Source organism: Parasteatoda tepidariorum, chromosome 5 (assembly GCF_043381705.1).
Source record: "Parasteatoda tepidariorum isolate YZ-2023 chromosome 5, CAS_Ptep_4.0, whole genome shotgun sequence".
Lineage (NCBI taxonomy): Eukaryota > Metazoa > Arthropoda > Arachnida > Araneae > Theridiidae > Parasteatoda > Parasteatoda tepidariorum.
In genome coordinates this window covers 19,934,673-19,953,621 of record NC_092208.1, presented here as the reverse complement: position 1 = coordinate 19,953,621, position 18,949 = coordinate 19,934,673, and the positions used below count along the sequence as shown (strand labels likewise).

The 18,949-nt window shown below is 28.1% G+C and overlaps 1 protein-coding gene and 1 long non-coding RNA gene across 3 annotated transcripts in view; one reads left to right on the top strand and one right to left on the bottom strand.

Annotated features, from left to right (window-relative positions):
* The window catches only part of LOC139425683 (uncharacterized), a 46,828-nt gene extending 41,994 nt beyond the window's left edge, over positions 1-4,834 (bottom strand). The window contains exon 1 of the long non-coding RNA XR_011636832.1: positions 4,669-4,834. This is a non-coding gene — a long non-coding RNA (uncharacterized lncRNA). The remainder of the gene's footprint in view (positions 1-4,668) is intronic.
* LOC107436612 (zwei Ig domain protein zig-8-like) overlaps positions 1-18,949 on the top strand; it is a 466,930-nt gene that overhangs the window by 432,764 nt on the left and 15,217 nt on the right. The window contains exons 3-4 of one of the 2 annotated variants that reach the window (XM_043048563.2): positions 5,813-6,023; positions 13,614-13,910. In XM_043048563.2, coding sequence (XP_042904497.1) covers positions 5,813-6,023; positions 13,614-13,910 — 508 coding nt within the window. Of the gene's footprint in view, positions 1-5,812; positions 6,024-13,613; positions 13,920-18,949 lie in introns of both variants that reach the window. The other variant, XM_043048555.2, reaches the window with a different exon arrangement.

The following is an 18,949-nucleotide window of genomic DNA, read 5'->3' as shown; positions in this document are numbered from 1 at the left end:
AGGCAAAGCCTTCAATCCGGCAGTAAGATGGGAGACAAACAGGAGAAAAGCGATGGTGGCCGAAAATTCCCGAAGGCTAAAGAAAGCTCGACAAATGGCTCAGCGCCAACCAGTGCCTATAGACTCCAAATCATGACTTGACTGATGACTGCTTTCACTTTTTGAAAATGGGGAACAAGTGCATATTGCTGACAGAATAAGTCTTAACTTTCATATTTTCACTTTTTCATGTTTTTTTTCTGCTAAACTTTTTTGCAGAAAAAAAAACGGATAAGCTTCTGAATTGATAGTGAAATAAGTTTTAACAATAGTATATTGGCAACTTCTGTTTTACTCTATAATACCATAAAACAGAAGAATCTTAGACTTAAAAAATGTTTTCACCAGTATATTGCTGACAAAATAAGTAATATTTTCTCTTTTTCATGATTTTTTCGACTAAACTTTTTACAAAAAAAAAAGATTAATAAGCTCTTGAACTGAAAGAAATAAGTTTTATAAATAGTGCATTAGCAACTTCTGTTTTACTCTATAATACAACAAAATAGAAGAATCTTAGACTTTAAAATAGGTTTTCAATTGTACATTGATAACATAGTAAGTCTTAACTTTCATATTTTCCCTTTATCATCCTTTTTCTGCTAAACTTTTAAAAAAAAATGGATGCGTTTTTGAATTTAAGATGAAATAAGTGTCAATAAATAGTATATTGGCAACTTTCGTTTCACTCCATAATGCTATTCTCAGTAAATAGACGAATCTCAGACTGCAGAAATGTTTTTAATTGCAAATTGCTGAAAAATCAAGTCTTAACTTTCATATTTTCCCTTTTTAAAACCTCATTTTCATACTTTCACCGTGTTCTTCACATAAAAAATGGAACCTTCTAGCTTCAAATAAGTACATGATTGTACTGCAAATTTCTGTGACACTGCATTTTGCTTTAATATATTGGCTATTCCCACTTTTCCTAGTAAAACTTTTCTCAAAAAATATAAGAATATTCAGGTTTAAAATGATTATTCAACTGTATATTACTAGCAGAAAATTCGAAGCTTTAAAAAATTGACTACTTCTTATTGTTCCTTGTAACCTTATTCACATTAGTACTACAGACATCAGGAAGTCATTCCTCTAGTATATATAGTGGATGCATTTATCTATTCACTATTTATATTTAGTGATAAATGAATTAATTACACTCTAAAATTTACACCACTAGGTTAGTGTTAGTGAATGCTTAAAAAATGCTTCAGTTACTGACCTTAAAAATGGATCTTTAAAGTTCATAATTCATCATGACCTCAAGAAAAAACCAGATTTGCCCCTAAATTCTTTCTCAAAACATATATACCTACTGACCAAAAATTAACATTATGCTCGCAAAAGTCACCTTCAGTTTAGGATTCCGTTTGAGATTCAAGTGATTTGCTTGTTAAATCAAGGCGAGTAGTGGAATGAAGCAAAATAGTGTAGTGCTGCCATCTGTCAGAGATTGGAGGAGTTGCCTGTACGTTGCCAGTATCAATGTAGAGGGAATGCAAGAGAGATGCTCTTCGGTGCACTTGCTGCGGTTGTTTCCGAGACGTTCGTGTATGTAGCATGATGCTTATACAACCGTAAAGATGAGTGTACACCATTAATTGAATCAGGATGTTTTTTATATAAACAACATAAATTAAGATTCACAGTACGTAATTTATTAAAAATTCTCAGAGTGTGAAATTTGATCTGAAGCAATTGCTTATGTAATATTTTATAATTTGAGGGTAAACAACTTAAATTTTCTATATTATCAGGGCAAATGATATTTTCAAAATCTCTAAAATTTCACAAAAAATTATATACTTTCTCCGAAAAGTCATAACTTTTTTAACAAATTATTAAACCCTTTATTATTACCCCTTATATTATTCGATATAAGAAAATGTCAAACTATTTATTGTATTTTTTAAACTATTTACTGTTTTTAATTTAATTTAACAATGATTAAAGTCATTTTTTAGTTGTATAACGTAAACCTTCATAATTTTAAAGAGCGGAACTAAAATTTGATAGCAATTGAACAAATAATTTCCCTGAACAAAATTTTCAAAAAATGTAAAATTTTTATTTTTTTAGGCCTTTGGCTGATTCGCTTTCACTGGAGTAAAATACGCAGAATACATCATTTTCAAAAACTACAAAGCAACGCAATTTAAATAATATATAAACAACTAAAAACAAATTTGTATAACGTAAAATTGTAAGAAGTTGCATAATGCAAACCTCTTTACTTTATTTTAAACTTTATAATTTTAAAGAACAGAACTAAAATTTGATTGCAATTGAACAAATAGTTTCCCAGTGATAAATTTACAAAAAATTAAAGAAAAAAATTTTTTTAGGCCTTTTGGTTTATTTGCCTTTACTGGATTAAATGGGCAGATTTTAAAAAAAAACTGCAAAGCAAAGGAATTTAAATAGTATATGAGCCACTAAAAACAAATTTTATTTAGTATATATTTTTTACTAACAAAACTATTAATAGTATTACATTTATTAAACTTTTAAACAACTGAATAGTTTTAATTAAATGTCCTTATTATATTAAATTATAAATCAATTAAATAAACATGTTTCACAAATCACTATTTAAACAAAATAGAATTTAGTTAAGATGTCTAACCATTATAACTTCTTTAATTATTTATAAAAATAAGTTGGAAATTAGAGAACATTTACAATACACAGTAACATGCTAATAACAAACTTCAGAATTAAATTTTACGGACAATCTAGTTTTGAAACTCATTATTCTATTAATGTTTTTCGAGTCATTTTATTTTTAAAAACTATAAATTAATTGTTTCAAAGAAGGTAAAAGTTTAAAGCTTAGAATAATTTAAATCTCAAAATATAAAAGATCTCAACATAATTACGTGGCAGTAATTCAATTAAATGGAAATAATTTTGTTGAAAAGTTATAAACTGAGGAGATGCTTCTTTTCTTTTCTCAAAACTCTCTAATGAACTTGGGAAAAGCTCTTTTCAAAACTCATTGAAAATGCTTTTTTTATAATTTCCACAAGAATGAAACTAATTATTGATAATTTTGTTATTTATCCATCTTCGGTTTCAATCTAAAATGTTGAAAACCATTTAGCCAAATTATTTTAATANACTTAGCTAAGATGTCTAACCATTATAACTTCTTTAATTATTTATAAATAATAAGTTGGGAATTAGAGAACATTTACAATACACAGTAGCATGCTAATAACAAACTTCAGAACTAAATTTTACGGACAATCTAGTTTTGAAACTCATTATTCTAATAATGCTTTTCGAGTCATTTTATTTTTAAAAACTATAAATTAATTGTTTCAAAGAAGGTAAAAGTTTAATGCTTAGAATAATTTAAATTTCAAAATATAAAAGATCTCAACATAATTACGTGGCAGTAATTCAATTAAATGGAAATAATTTTGTTGAAAAGTTATAAACTGAGGAGATGCTTCTTTTCTTTTCTCAAAACTCTCTAATGAACTTGGGAAAATCTCTTTTCAAAACTCATTGAAAATGCTTTTTTTATAATTTCCACAAGAATGAAACTAATTATTGATAATTTTGTTATGATTTATCCATCTTCGGTTTCAATCTAAAATGTTGAAAACCATTTAGCCAAATTATTTTAATAATGTGGAAGAACAAAACGCCTTTATAACAATGCACATTATTTCATATTGTGTTCTTTTAAATGCTTATTTCGCAGAATGTAATTGAATCGAACATATTTTGGGATTTCTAGTTGTTCCGAATACAGTTTTTTCTGTTTTGCTAAATTATAGAATTCATCGGTTAATTTTTACTTTTAATTGCAAGTTAGGCGGAAATCGTTTCTTCCGTCAATTACATAACTTCCATCAATCCATTAAAAGCATTTTAACTTTTTTTTTAATTTTTTTTTTTTTTGAGAACTAAATTTAATGTATATGGATCTTATTGAACCTATTTACATAAGATTTAAAATTTGACATTAAGAAACTTTTTTATACATTACCTTATTTATTTTGTCATGTATATTTTTATGTTTACTACGATTTTGTTTACTATTCTTTTTAACTAACTTTAAAAAAAAATTTACATCATGAAATATGCTTCAAAAGAGTGTTTAATGAGAGTGAGAGGGAGAGAGAATAGAAATCAAGTATAGCAGTTTATGATAGATAAATAACAAAAAGATAATACTATATGATACCTAATTGCGTAAATGTTATGTTTAATTGTGTTATGCTATGTTAAATTATTTTTTAGGTTATGTTATGCTATGTTTTTGTATTTTCTTTACATTTTACAGCTTAATTTAAACCGCTAAGCTATACTTTATTGGTATAACACTTCGGAATGTACTTAACTTAGATGTACATATTTCATTCAATATAAACTTATTTTATGCTTAACTTTGCACTTTAAAACTTTTTCTATAAAATATATTACCCCTTACTAAATTTCATAAAACATCAATTCCATTAAAATCAAAAATATGAATTATCTCTCCTCAACTATAAGATAGATGGTTGCCGGTAAACTTGCGATATAACATTCCTAAGCATTATTTAACGAAGATGCTTCCGTCGAATACAGGTTTGTACAGAGTGACACATGTTATAAACGAGCTTTTAATACCTTCACTTCCGATAACGGGCTGATACAGGTGTCCTCAAAATCCGGGACTGTCATAGGTCTTTGTCGTAAGTCTTCTCTCATGTTTTCATTTGACACTCTAGTTTCACATAATTTCGCAATTAATGGGAAATTAGTGTTACCAGAAAGACGCATTTTTCTGCGTCAAAATTCCTATTAAATATTAAAATGAAACTGTTTCACATTATTAAATATTGCAAAGGAAATTAGATACTGTTTTTAATATAAAATAATTTAAGATTGTTGGGGTGGAACCGATGTGATCGTTAAAATTAGTACCTATCTGCATTGGTTGGCCAATAATAAAATTTAAAACTTCAACTAAAATTGTTGCAAAAGAAAATGACTGCATGAGGAGAAAAAACAATTAAATAAACTGAATTAATGAATCAAACTCACGAATTAGAATAAATTTTTCAGATTTAATGTCATATATGCTGACAGGTTATGAACATTACATCTGAAAAATTTATTCTAATTCTTGAGTTTGATTCATTAATTCGTATATATAATATGTTGTTATTATAATATTTATTATAATTGCTTTATTTGCAATATAGAAACGCTATACATTTCAAAATATAAAAAGTGAATTTTTACACCATTCAATCTTCGAAGTTTTACGAATTTAACACAAAAAAATTAATAGTTAGCCTTATTTTTATTTATAATTATAAAAAGTTGGTATTTCTAATATATACTGCACACTGCAAGGACTAATTTCAAGTTATAACTCGTTCAAAAGAGCTGCATTCAAAAGTTTTTATTTTTTATTAAAAAATTAGCCAATTTTATTAGTATGCAATTACCATATGCTTCGATAATTAAAGTTCGTGAGAAAAAAAATTTTGGAATCATTTTATTTTGTAATGACTAAATTAAGTATAATTTTATAATTCAAAACTAAATTTAACTATATGTTTTTACCATTTAAAATTAAGTGCTACTGCCTTCCATAATTGAATATCATTAAAACTTCCTATCCTTTCTTCGCTCAGTAAAAAACATTATCTTTTTCCTATAAATTCCAAGTAAAATTGCTGTTTAAATGAAAATTGTAACTAATAATGACATCATCTGCAGCATGTTTCGACATGTTTAACGTTTCATTTCCTTCTTGATGTAGGTTTCTTGGATAAGGAGACGAGATTTTCACGTCCTAACAGTTGGACTGGATACTTATACCACGGATGACCGCTTCGAAGCTATTCACATGGAAAAGAAAAACGACTGGACTCTGAAGATTAAGTTTGCGCAGCTGTGGGACGAGGGATTGTACGAGTGCCAAGTCAGCTCTGATCCGAAAATTAGTCTATTTGTGAACCTCAGTATTGTAGGTGAGTGGATATTTAGAGATTTTTCTTTTTAAAAGCCCGTGAAATCTTTTTATAGAGAAGCATTTCAATAAATCAGAAGTAACTTAAAATGAGATATATTTCGTATAAACTGAGAATAAAAGTATGCTCAAAACTACCGGAATATGGTGTTTTGGCTGTATGGTAACACCAAAACTCTTTTACGTATTTTGGTAAAATTAACTATACAATATGATTTCATAATGTGTGATAAAATGCGGTAATAGTGGTAAAATTTGATATTTTCATCATGTTATCTTAAAGCATGCTCAAAAGCCTTTCTACTTGATTAAATTTACTTTGCAGCTTTCCATTTTTAACTAAATGTGTGGCAATAATCTTGAAAACTGGAATTTTATACGGCAAAATACAGGTATCAAGTTTTGCATTTTGCCATATAAAATTACATTTTTTAAAATAACATAAAAGTTTGTATATCTTACAATTAAAGTTTTTTTTCGACTATTACTGAATAATGTGGCGTTTTTATTTCTGTTAAGTAAAGAATTAATATAAGTCTTGTTTTTAAACAAGTAACATTTAATTATTTAAAATATTTAAGAAATAGCATAACTATATTAAACCAATTTAGCATTTACATAACTATTTTAGAATTAGAACATACAATTAATTCAACTTATCATTTTAACATTAATTCTTACGTGTTCTTAGAATAGATGGAGAGAGAGACTTACCCAGTTTAGTCATGGTTTCGGTTTCAGCCCTTTACTCACTCTGGCTGATTGCTCTTTTGATTGCTTCCCCAACCCTTTCCTTCGGCTGCTTTCATATCATATTTTTTGCCGGATAAAAAGTTGCAAATCTGAGGAAAGGTCAAGTCCAAAAGTTATTGTTGTTTTCGAGTTTGTCCCATGATGGGGGTGACATTGTAAGGTTTAAACCTAATTGTTTATTTGAATTACTTTATCCGTATTTAAGTTACTATTTGCCGATGGAGATTTCCCACGGTAGTTTTATTTAATTGAAGACTTTGAAATGTTCTAAAAATCTAATTTTTGCCCTTTCACTGGATTTTAATTTTGAGTGACTATAAGCGTCACAATAAATTAATAAAAAATAACAAATACTTATTAAAAATTGTTTTTACGTTAAATTATCTTTGAATAAACAAATTTTGTAATTGCTAGCAAGAGTTAATTTTTTTAATTAGGCTAAATATTACTCGAGATATAGCGAAAATAAATTTAACATTAATGGCTCCAAATTCTGAACGCACTTCATACCTAACTATTTGGATCATATTGTGGCTACCCTCATATATTGAGGTTCAGAAAATCAAATCAGTCAAAAAAAACAAAATATTTATTCAGAGAAGGTATGTGTTCGATCTTAAAATATCGTTTGCACTAATTAATTAGCATGAATGTGGTTACCTTATTGAACCATTAAAAATGAGCCCCAGTACGTGAAATTTCGATCATTAAACGAAACAAAAATTATTAGAAAGTCTTTTTTTCTCTAATGAGTATTATTTTCAACAATTAACATTGGAGGGACTTAATAATAATAAAAACTTCAAATAGCTAAAATAGCTAAATTACCTAATAGCTAAAACGCTATTGTTAAAATTAACAATTAAAATTAACAAAATTAAAATTATCAAAAAACACTTAAAATTAACAATTATTTTGGATTGAAACTTTTATTACTGATTAAAAGAAATATCTTCCAAAATAATACTGTGTTCTATAAATTCAATGAATGTCGTAATCAAATACAGAATTTTAAAAAACAACAAAATGTAATTTTTAATAAAAAAAAATATTAAAAAAATATTATATAAATTTAAAATATTAATTATAAGTCACTTTCTTTCATTTCATTTTGAAGGAGGCAATATGGCGATTTGGATCAATGAAATATACAAGAAAAGATCATATTTTCATTCGACGAATCTTCAGAAGTTGCCGTTTAGCTTGAAAATTGACTTGTTACAATGATGCCAGTCAAGAGTGTGAGTTTTGACAATGACTCTGGCTGACAGTATTAAATTTTGAATTAATAAATACCATTAATGGCGAAGTCAGAAAGATTGGATTAAAATTAGTGATGATTATTCGGTAGAAGTAATCGGTTGAAAAAGTTGAAATAAGCGTAGAACAAAAAATAGGTGAAGTTTCATTTAAGTTTGAAGAGTTTTATTTGACGCTAATTAATAATCGATTAAAGACAAAATATCTTGTAAATGAAAGGTAATAAAATTAAAACAAGATAGCACGATACATATCAATCAAGGATATTAGAACGAATTATGTGTAAGGCATAACAACGATCTTTTCACACATTGCATTTTTGAGAGTTGCCATTGACGTATATCTTAGTAGAACAGTTAGCTAAAATTAAAACTCTTTGTAAGTCTTTAAGCTTTAAGAAAATTATCAAGCAAATAAAATTTAGATCTCAATATAATATAATTCAAGGTGTATTGTCGTATATTTTTCTCCTCAGTGCGAAGCATAAAATTTGTGGGGAGTGAGATGTTTTCGACAATGTCAACCTTCATCTATGAAAAGGTACCCTACCATAGAATCGAATTAACATGTCTTATATACTAGTGAATTGGAATTGTATTTTCGTTGTGGTAGATACGCTAAAGTACTCCCCCACCAGAATTCTATCCGTTATAGAATTCGATGCGGATATTAGAACGGATATTTGAACGATTTATGTGTAATGTGAACACGCCTACCTTGGTAGAAACACCCACTTCGATCTGAACACGCCTACTTCGATGGATTGTCCACATTAAACAGTTGACTCGCACTTGTGACTGCAACATTATCCATCTCCTCGCACTGTTGCTACTCAGTCTCGTATCGATCACGTCCGGGTCACCAATGTGGGGAGTTAGTTGTTATTGACAATGTCAACCTTCATCTATGAAAAGGTACCCCACCATAGAATCGAGTTAACATGTCTTATATACTAGTGAATTGGAATTGTATTTTTGTAGTGGTAGATACGCTACAAATTCTACCCAATACTTGAATTAGCCTTTTATTGAAATGTATAATATCACTTTTATTCGAAATAATTTATCATGCACTTTTAGAAAGTTTTCGGAAATTTTGGTTGAAAACAATGTATTTAATTGTTATTTCTCCATATTGAAAAGAAAAAGTAAAATAACAATTAATAAGAGGGTATTCAAACTGTTAACTGTGAGAAAAACCGTTCATTAACTGCTTTCACCATTTACGGTTAAACAACCAGAATTCTATTGCACCAACTGGGCTTACCTAATGAAAACACTTTTAAAGCTTGGTTCACATTATAGACGTAAGAGCGCATCTATCTTATGATCGACAGGATGGTATTTGACTCCATGCGTTGAAACCACAACATTTCCTCTATTCTATTTAAGTCATGAAGAGTCTCCAGTGTCTTGAACTCCCCAATTTGTTAAATTGAACTATTAGAATACGATTCTCTTATTTACGAATAGTTAGCAGCGAAATAAAGCTGCTTAACGCGAAAAAGTCTAGTATTTCTCATCACAGAAACAACCAGATAGACTAATTAAACTGCGTTCCACGATTCATTTAATAAAACATAACCTAAAACCAATATCCATTACCTAATGAATTTCTATTTTACTGGTTTAAAACCATACTACTTGTAAATACATGAAAAAAACATATAGTTTAGTATTTATGGCTTTTAAATTATACTAATTGTAAACGGTGTCAAAACTATAAAGGTAAAAAGTGTTCTTTGCCATAAGCTTCACGGTTAATTGGATAGTCAGACTACTGCAGATTATTCTATTGTAATTTTAGAATGAAAATTCTAACAGTGTGGTAAATAATTTCACAGATTCCAAAATCAGTTAAATCAACGAACCGGAGCTTTTTTTTTCTAAGAGCTTCAGAAAAATCTATCCAAAAGTGATTACTTAAAAAATTTGGACAAAAAATTAACTGAGACTTAAATAAACTATTCACTCTATCCTTCACCCTATACCGAGCCGAAAGTAATTAGAAATGACGTGAAAAGCTTTTACGAGAAAATGTTTAGGCTGTTATTTATCGTGAGGGAAAGCTTTTGAAATTCGAGCCGCTCTCAAAGAGTCTTTTTAAAAATATAGTAAAAGTTTTTCTTTTAACCTCGTATCGTTATTAAAGGCGATACACTTTACCGACATTAGCGTGACAGTAATAGTTACAATTTTTGCAGATAAGTAAGAAGCTAAAATAATAAGCTTGCATATTGAATTTAAAATTAATTTGCGAGCGTATTAATTTTTTAGTTGCAAAGATAAGAAAACATTTAATTTTCGGCAACAGAAGTTTAAAATATTTTAAAGACACTTTACTGTAAATGGAACAGTTTTACAAAGCTTTAAAGTTGTGATTTTTTGCATTTTTTCGAAACAATTGCTTCCTATTAAACAATCAAATATGTGATTCAAATGAATTGTGAATCATTGTGAAAAAATAATTCTCTAAAAATTTTCCCTATAAAAAAATTGCTTTCAGGTTGACCGTGATTTTTACCGTAAATTCAATATTTATTCTAAACAGTAGTACGACTGTAAAACAGTGGTATTTTCACTGGGATTAGAACACAGGGAACCTGTTCAAAACTGTTCAAAAAGCAAACATGCAAGCTTCTGAACAATCCGTAGCACATTATGAAAACTATTACAAAAGCTACCATGATTCTCAGATAATATTTTAACTTTTCCTGTAAAATTTGCAATTTAAGATGAAAAACAAAATTGTTTGCCACGAAACTACATTTTACAATAATATTACTACTACACGAACAATAATGTTACTACTACACGAACAATAATATTACTACTACACGAACAATAATATTACCTATCACGAACAATAATATTACTCGTCATATTATAATTTTACAATAATATTACTTATCATGAACAACATTTTACAATACTATTTTAGAGTTATATCGTTAAATTGTGTTTCTGAAATAAGTTTTTCAGTGGATCTAAAGTGCCCTTTACCACATGAGCAACATCTGTATGTCTATAACTTGACGTGTACGTAGAAATTAATAAAGAAAATGAATAAAGTATAACTTTTGGAAAGAAAATAATGAAACTTAAGTATCAATAGAAAACATAAAATAATATTACCCTTGTAGCATAAAAATATTGAAGCTACCATGCACGAATTAATTTACTTCAACAACGCATTGTCTACAGCAGAATGCGTTGCAATAACGTATCAGGTAAGTTAAAAATCTAGCATACTTATCAATCGTGCAATATAAAAATCTCTCCCAATTATCATGATATGGCCTCAGAAATATTTCTAAGATAGTGCCGTGTAAATGATTACTTTTGTATAATGAAATAATTCTGTATTGTTATTTTTTTAATATTTCTGGATGTTAAGTAAGAATTTAATATTTCTGGGTTGTTGTGTAAGATTGTAAAATTTCAGGGTAGTTGGATTGTTATCGATAATTTAGAAATATTCCCAGTATAATGAAATATTCCACACCGATAAAAAAAAAGTATAGTCAGAACTACTAGAATATGGTAAAATTTATCGTGCTCCTGGCTCTCTCAGATCACCAAAAATCACGATAATTTTTACCCAAGCAGTTTAACTCGATATTAACGAAGATTATTTAATAACGAAGCACTTTAGTAGTGATTTGAAAAAATAAACAATTAAATATGGTTTTGTTTTTAACTAGGTCATTTGGTAGTACGGGAGATAAAGTTTGGTAATTTATCATGACTTCTTAGATAATGGCACAAAAACCATTTTTTGATGAAATATATATGATAATTTTGTAATTTTATTAAATGTGTGATAATAAGAACTATAATTTTAAAAACCTGAATATCCAGTAAACCGTTACCATAATGAAAGAAAATTTAACGAATTAATTGATTAAATACGATATATTTTAGTATTGTTTAAAATAATTATTGCTCTCTTTTTACCAGGAAAATTATCACCATACAAGTACGGTAATTTTACCAGGATTTTTTTCTCCAACCAGTATTATTTCAAAACTTTCTACTGTTTCGTAGTCAATGTAAAATCATTCATGTAATTTTTTAGAATATTTTTATCTAACTCGTGTAATGTACATGAGATGTAATTTTACCAGTTTACAGAGTTCCAGAAAAGCACTCTTTATCAGTTATTTTATATTCCTTGTTTAAAATGTTTACTAAAATGTATATACATTAAGGATCTAAAATTAAAAATTAAAATTTAAAAATCCCATTAAAATTAAAAGAATCACTGCTGAAAAGGTCTAGTCAATATACACCAAAACCTCTCAGTTGGAGAAAAGAGAGAGGAGTTGAAAAATTTGAAATCCAAAGAATCGGTACTGATGATGACAGGACTAAAAATAATCAAATCAAATCCTTTTGAATTGAGGGAGGAAATAAAGTGATGTTTAAATTTTGTTAATAAAAACACCTCCATTTTAAAATTCAAACTGATTTTAAAAAGTACCCTTTCGTCTTTCTCACTTGTGATTCGACATATTTCAAAAGGATTTTAACATTTCCCCCTAAAATACTAATTTGTGACACTTAAATTGTAAGCGCTTTGTTTCTACGTGTTTGACAAGGATTCTAAATACATTTATTAAGAGGGTTATTTAGTAAAACTCTGTATACTGTACAAGGTGAATAACTGTACTGTAAGATAATAACTTTTCTGGTTCAAAAAAAACATAATNCTACTTTTGCTCTACAAAACATAAATTGATGGAAATAGTTAGCACAGACAGCTCCAATTGGTGAAATGTTGAAAGCAGAAGTTCTTTATAGAATAGCCGTAGATTGGTTCCTGTCTTTCTCGAGGAGCGGACTTTTAGAATCTAATGTAGGTAAATAGTACTTCACATTTGGCAGACTGCGCATTTTACGCTCCAAAGAGGGGACAATCTAACAATCATCTGAAGCAGTTGTTTCTAAATATTCCAAAGTCTTACAAATCATTACCAAAAGCTAGTTTCCAAAATTTAATATTTCGTGCCCAGAAAATCAGTGCTATGTTTCCTTAATCTTATATATGTGAGCAAGAGTTTTCAGCTATGAACCTTAGAAAAAATCATTTCAGAAGTAGACTAACAGAAAAGCACTTAGCCTTGTTCCTTAAAATAAGCACATCTCACTTCCAACCTTAGTATAAGGAACTTTTAAAAATGAAATCGCAATTTCCTTCATCTCACTAAATATTTAAATTAAAACTTTTATATCACCTTTTTTTAAAAAAAAATTTTAAGTTTTTACTTGGCCCACCAAAAAATTTCTTTCTTGATTTTTGGCCCTCGACGAAAAAAGTTTTCCCCTCCCTGCTCTAAGGTATCGTAATAAAATCTCCCATTTTTATCACATATTATAAAACTATATTTTATTGTTAATTTTACCAAAGTCATTACCAAAGTGCTTCCATGAAAATAAGCTAGCATTTTGCTGGTCACAATAAATTTCATTATATTCTGGTTGTTTTGATTTATACCTTTTTTCTCAGTTTAATATTTAAATAGTGGTATTCTTTAATTCTTATGTAATTTTAATTTACTAAACAATCAATTTTTCAGTTGCAAAAGCAACAATTTTAGGTCCACATCCACTTTTCCTGAAGACTGGCAGCTCCATCAACTTGACATGCGTCATCACCCAAAGCCCTGAACCACCAGTGTTCGTATTCTGGTATCACGACGATAGGATGATCAATTATGATTCTTCAAGAGGTGAAATCTCTATGTACAAGAGCTCAGAAGATTCAACTACCAGTCGATTATTCATCAAAGATGCAACAGCAGAAGATTCTGGAAACTACACCTGTTGTCCTTCCAACACGCAAGCAACAAGCATTCCCGTATACGTCTTAAACGGTACTTATGGTACTTGTCATGTTTATAATTTTATTCATTAATACCTAATTTAAAGACAAAACCATTAAATTAGCAATTATTATTTTTATCAAGACACTGTATTTTAGTGCAAAATGGGAATAAAGCTTGTGCACTGTAAGAAATTCCAAAAAAACGGCACTTTGGGAGTATCATTCGTAAAATCTATTTTGCCGCAAAATCCATTTTACCGTAAAATCCACTTTACCGAAAAATATTATACAGCAGTTTTTACAGTAATATTTACTTAATTGGAGAGATTCCGTGATTTTAGTGTAGTTATTACTGTAAAAAGTACGGTCGTCCCGTAAGAAAATCCGGTTAAACTAGATCGGGGTGTCGGTACCTTTTACCGTAAAAGCATCTTTACTAGAATTTTGTTACGGAATGAAAAGTTTGATAGAATTTTTTAGAGTTATAATTAATAATTACAATAAATTACCGAATCTTTCGAATTCAATAAATATTACTGTGAAAACTTTGCGCTGTAATATTTTACGATAAAAATTGTTTTTAAGTTAAAATCAATTTTCACGAATGATGCACTCAAAGTGCTTGTCCTTCTTATCGTAATTTGATTCGGAATTTCTTAGAGTGTGCTTTATTCACGCTTTTGTATTCACGCTATATTTCTTAGAGTGTACTTTATTCACGTCGCCGTTATTTCTTCACGTTGTTTAGCTTTATTCAGTATATATTAGTTAAATTATTAAAAATTAAATTATAACGAAGCTTGGAAAATTTATTTTTGTATCAATTATTGCATAATGAGAAACTGCATATTTTTGGTTACCCCCACCTCTACAAGTTTTGCTTACTGACCGGTTGCTTCAAAATCATTTTTGTGTATTGCGCATATACAGGCAAGCATACAAGCATGTCAGTAATAGCATAAAAATTATGTCTTAATATAGCTTTAAATTTTTAAACAGTTATTTCGTATTCAATTTCTTAGAGGCATAAATGTTTTGCAGGTCGTATACGTTTAATCCGTCTTGATAATAAAATACTGAGTAATAACATTATGTAATTAAATCATTTTGTAATATAATGAAGGAAAACTACAAACAGGTTCAAGTCTTTAATTTTGAATCATAATAAAAATGAAAAACTTAATAATACCAGAAACCAAAAAAGAGTCATAAATAAATAAAAATTACTTGCACTATTAAATATAGAATAAATAAATAATTTAAATTTAAATGCAAAAAAATTTTCATTATTTTCTAATTTGACCGCCATTGCATTACCAGATCTTTTTTGTTGATTGAAAAATGGTTTTAGACCTTTATAAATGTTGTGTTTGCAGATATACAGTGTAAATAAAAATGCAGATATACAGTGCCAGTACTTTGGATGCATCATCCGTAAAATCCATATTACCGAAAAATATCCATGTTTACAGTAAAATATGCAGTAATATTTATTTAATTAGAGTGACTGAGTGATTTGACAGTAATTATTACTGAAAAATTATGATATATCAGATATTTTGGTCAGTAACATATTCCGATAAAAATGGATTGTACGGTAACGGCAGTGCCCGTACTTAGTACCGTAGCTTGATACGGAATTTTTTTGCAGCGTACAATTAATTTGACCCAAAATTTTTTTATAAACCACTAAGATATGAATTTTTTTTATAAACCACATTTTTTATAAACCACTATTATGATTATTTTTTTTTACTTTTAAAACCAAACAAATTGAAACATTTATTAAATTAGCTTCGTTTTATGAAATGAGAATTTTTTTTAAAAAATCTGTATGCAATTATTATTGTAACTTTTATAGTTATTTATTATATTACAATGGACTTAATAAAAAAGTAATAAATATTTTTATTAACGATAAGAAGGAAGGAATTAGTTTGTTTATTGATTATTATTCATTTTATATGATTTTATAAAGAAAATATTTAAATAATTTTGTAAGAAGAATTTTATTTTATTTTATAACCGTCGTTGAACAGCCGACCCAATTTTTGGGTTTATGATTACTAATGTTCAACTCATTAGCCTAGTAAATATGAACACAATCCAGAAGACAAGGGAACTCCTGAATCAGACATTGGGAGAAACTTGCCTTTGTGAAGCACTTTTTTGATGGAACTACCCCGCATTTGCTTAACATGGAGAGGCAAAACACGAAAACCTCCCACGGTTTGTCAGACGGCAAGGGGACTCTAACCGTCTACCAGGCATCGCTAGGATTCGAACCGGGTTCGCCTCATTTGAAGGCGAACACTCTATCCCCTGAGTCCCCATGACCCTTTAAAAATATTTAGAGAATTTCAAAATTTTCAAATAAATAAATATTTCTTTGAGAATATTTTATATATATGTGTAATTCAATAAGCGTCAAAAAGGTGTACTTTACCAAAACTATAAACGAAAACAATCTTCAATCAAGTTTTAAAATTTCACAAAATTTAATAGAACATTTTTTTGAATACGCTAAATATTTCATGCAACAAAGCTTCTCATATTTATTTTAAGGAAAGGAGCTATGTCTTAAAAATTTCTAATACACTTGAAAGAATAATATTATCTATATTTTTTTTTCAGTTAGCAATCTGAAAATTTTTCAATGAATTTATATCGTTCAAAAACGTAGTTATTTTTATCCATTCTAGAACATCGAAACTGAACTTATTTTTCGAATGCCATTCCACTAAAAACATAAATTGTATTTTGAAAAAGCTAAAAATTAGATTTGGCTCTGATAAAAGCAATACTATATTTTCTGTTGAAAATGGGAATGGAATAGGGCTATCTATCTATTAAGCAATAAAAATATATGGGCTACCTAAAAATAGTGAAAAGGGAAAACTTTGTTAGAAATGAGATTTTTATTTGAAAAAGAAAAATATTTCTTTTATTATAAACTTAAGGTTAGTATATATTATTTAACAATGTTTTCGAAATATCTGGTTTTGTTGAAAAAATTTTTCGTAATATTCTTCATTGGTTACACATACAAAATTCTTGTAAATATATTACCTTAAATTATCACCATGAAGCGTTTATTACATTTATTTTAAAATCAGTTTGAATCATTGCGGGAGGAGTATATTTAGATTGCCTTAGAGTCTTCAGTATGAAGCACAGATAACATTTTACTTTGAAATCAGGTTGATTGCAGTGAGTATATAAACGTTGATTACATTTCATTTCGAAATGTGTTAGATTTTGAGGTGAATTTATTTCTATTGCCTTACATTCTTCAGTATTACGCTCTAATTACATTTTTTAGTCTGTTTCTTGTGAGAAGAATACATTTACCTAACCTTATATTCTCCAATATAAGGCTCTAATCACATTTATTTTCAAAATCAGTTTGAATAAATAGATTGTCTTACATTCTTCTGCACGAAATTCTAATAATTTTTTTAGAATCTCTTTGATTGTGGGAAGAATATTTTAACATTGCCTTATATTCTTCAGTATGAAGCATTGATTACATTTTTTTTAAAAATTACATTGATTATGGGATGAATATATACTAACATTGCTTTGCATTTTTAAATATAAAGTTCTGATTAATTTTTTTTAAAATCAGTTTGGTTGAATATATTTATATTGCCTTACATTTTGTAATATAAAGCTCTAATGAAATTTTTTCAAAATCAGTTGGGTGAATGTTGCCTTACATTGCCTTATTGCTTTATATTGCCTTACATTCGTCAGTATGAATCATTAATTATACATTTTCTTTTGAAATGAGTTAGATTGTGGAAAGAAGGTCAAAGAAATATGTACTTACCTTCTACAAAAAATTATTAACAAAAATTTACATACTTATCTGAAATTCTCCAGCATAAAGCATTTATACTTCAAAACCAATTAAATTGTGAAATTTAACTTTTTTTTTAAAACCAATTATTTGCATTTACATTACTTTCAGTGTTGCATTTTATTTCGAAATTAGTTTGATTGTTATGTGTGTATATTTACTTTGCCTAACATTCCTTACTATAAGACAACCATTGAGTTTTATATCGAAACCAGTTGAATTGTGGGTTTATGCATTTATATTGCTTACATTATGAAGCATTTATTACAGTTCATTTCGAAATCAGTTTTGTGGGGTAATGTTTTTGATTTTTCGCCTTGAAGCATTTGTTTAGATTTTCCTTTATCAATTAGCTTGTGTTGAGATGTTAAGTTGTGTTGAGTTTTATAGTCTTCAGACAGAAACATTCAATCATTTTATTTTAAAATTTGTAAAAATGGTGTGAGTATCAATTTACTTCAACCTAACATTCTTCAATGTAAAATATTGATTAAATTTTTTTTAATGTCAGTTAATTTATGGTGTTTAGATATATATTTATGTATTTATGCTACATTACATTCTTTAGAACGAAGCAGTTACTAAGTTTATTTCAAAATCAGTTAAGTTGAGGGTCATATCTTTACTTTCTTTAGAATGAAGCTTTGATAAAGTATTATTTCAAAATCTAGGAGATGTCCCTCATTGCTTTAAACTTTCAAAGAGACACATTCATTTCAAAATTGCTCAGATTGTTGCGTATAAATAACTACATTAACCTAAATCCAAATTCTTTCATACGGTATATTGTCGAATTCGTTAACAAAGAGTTCATTGTAGCCTGTGCAATTCGCTAAAGAAAACCGAGTTTAAGAAAAAAAAATACAACAAACACATTGTAGCTGATGCTCATGAAAACCGAGTTAATAAATAAAAATAGATATGTATTTTTGTTTTTTAACTATATAATAGATGCAAAGGAATTGAACATATAGTATACGTTAAAAGGAAAAGGTGTTTATTTGCACTGAAAAAATTCATGAATTTCTTATATTATTTAATTTTGTTTTTTTCTTTAGAAGCTGTATACCTTAGAACGACTTTTAGGATTCAATTCTCCCAAAGACTATTAAGAAGGTGATCAGTTGTCGATACAAATTATTTGATGGTGGATTATTGAGAAGAAATATTAATATCATTAGTTTCTTTCATTTTTATTAATTCATTTTTAATGTAGGTTATAATAA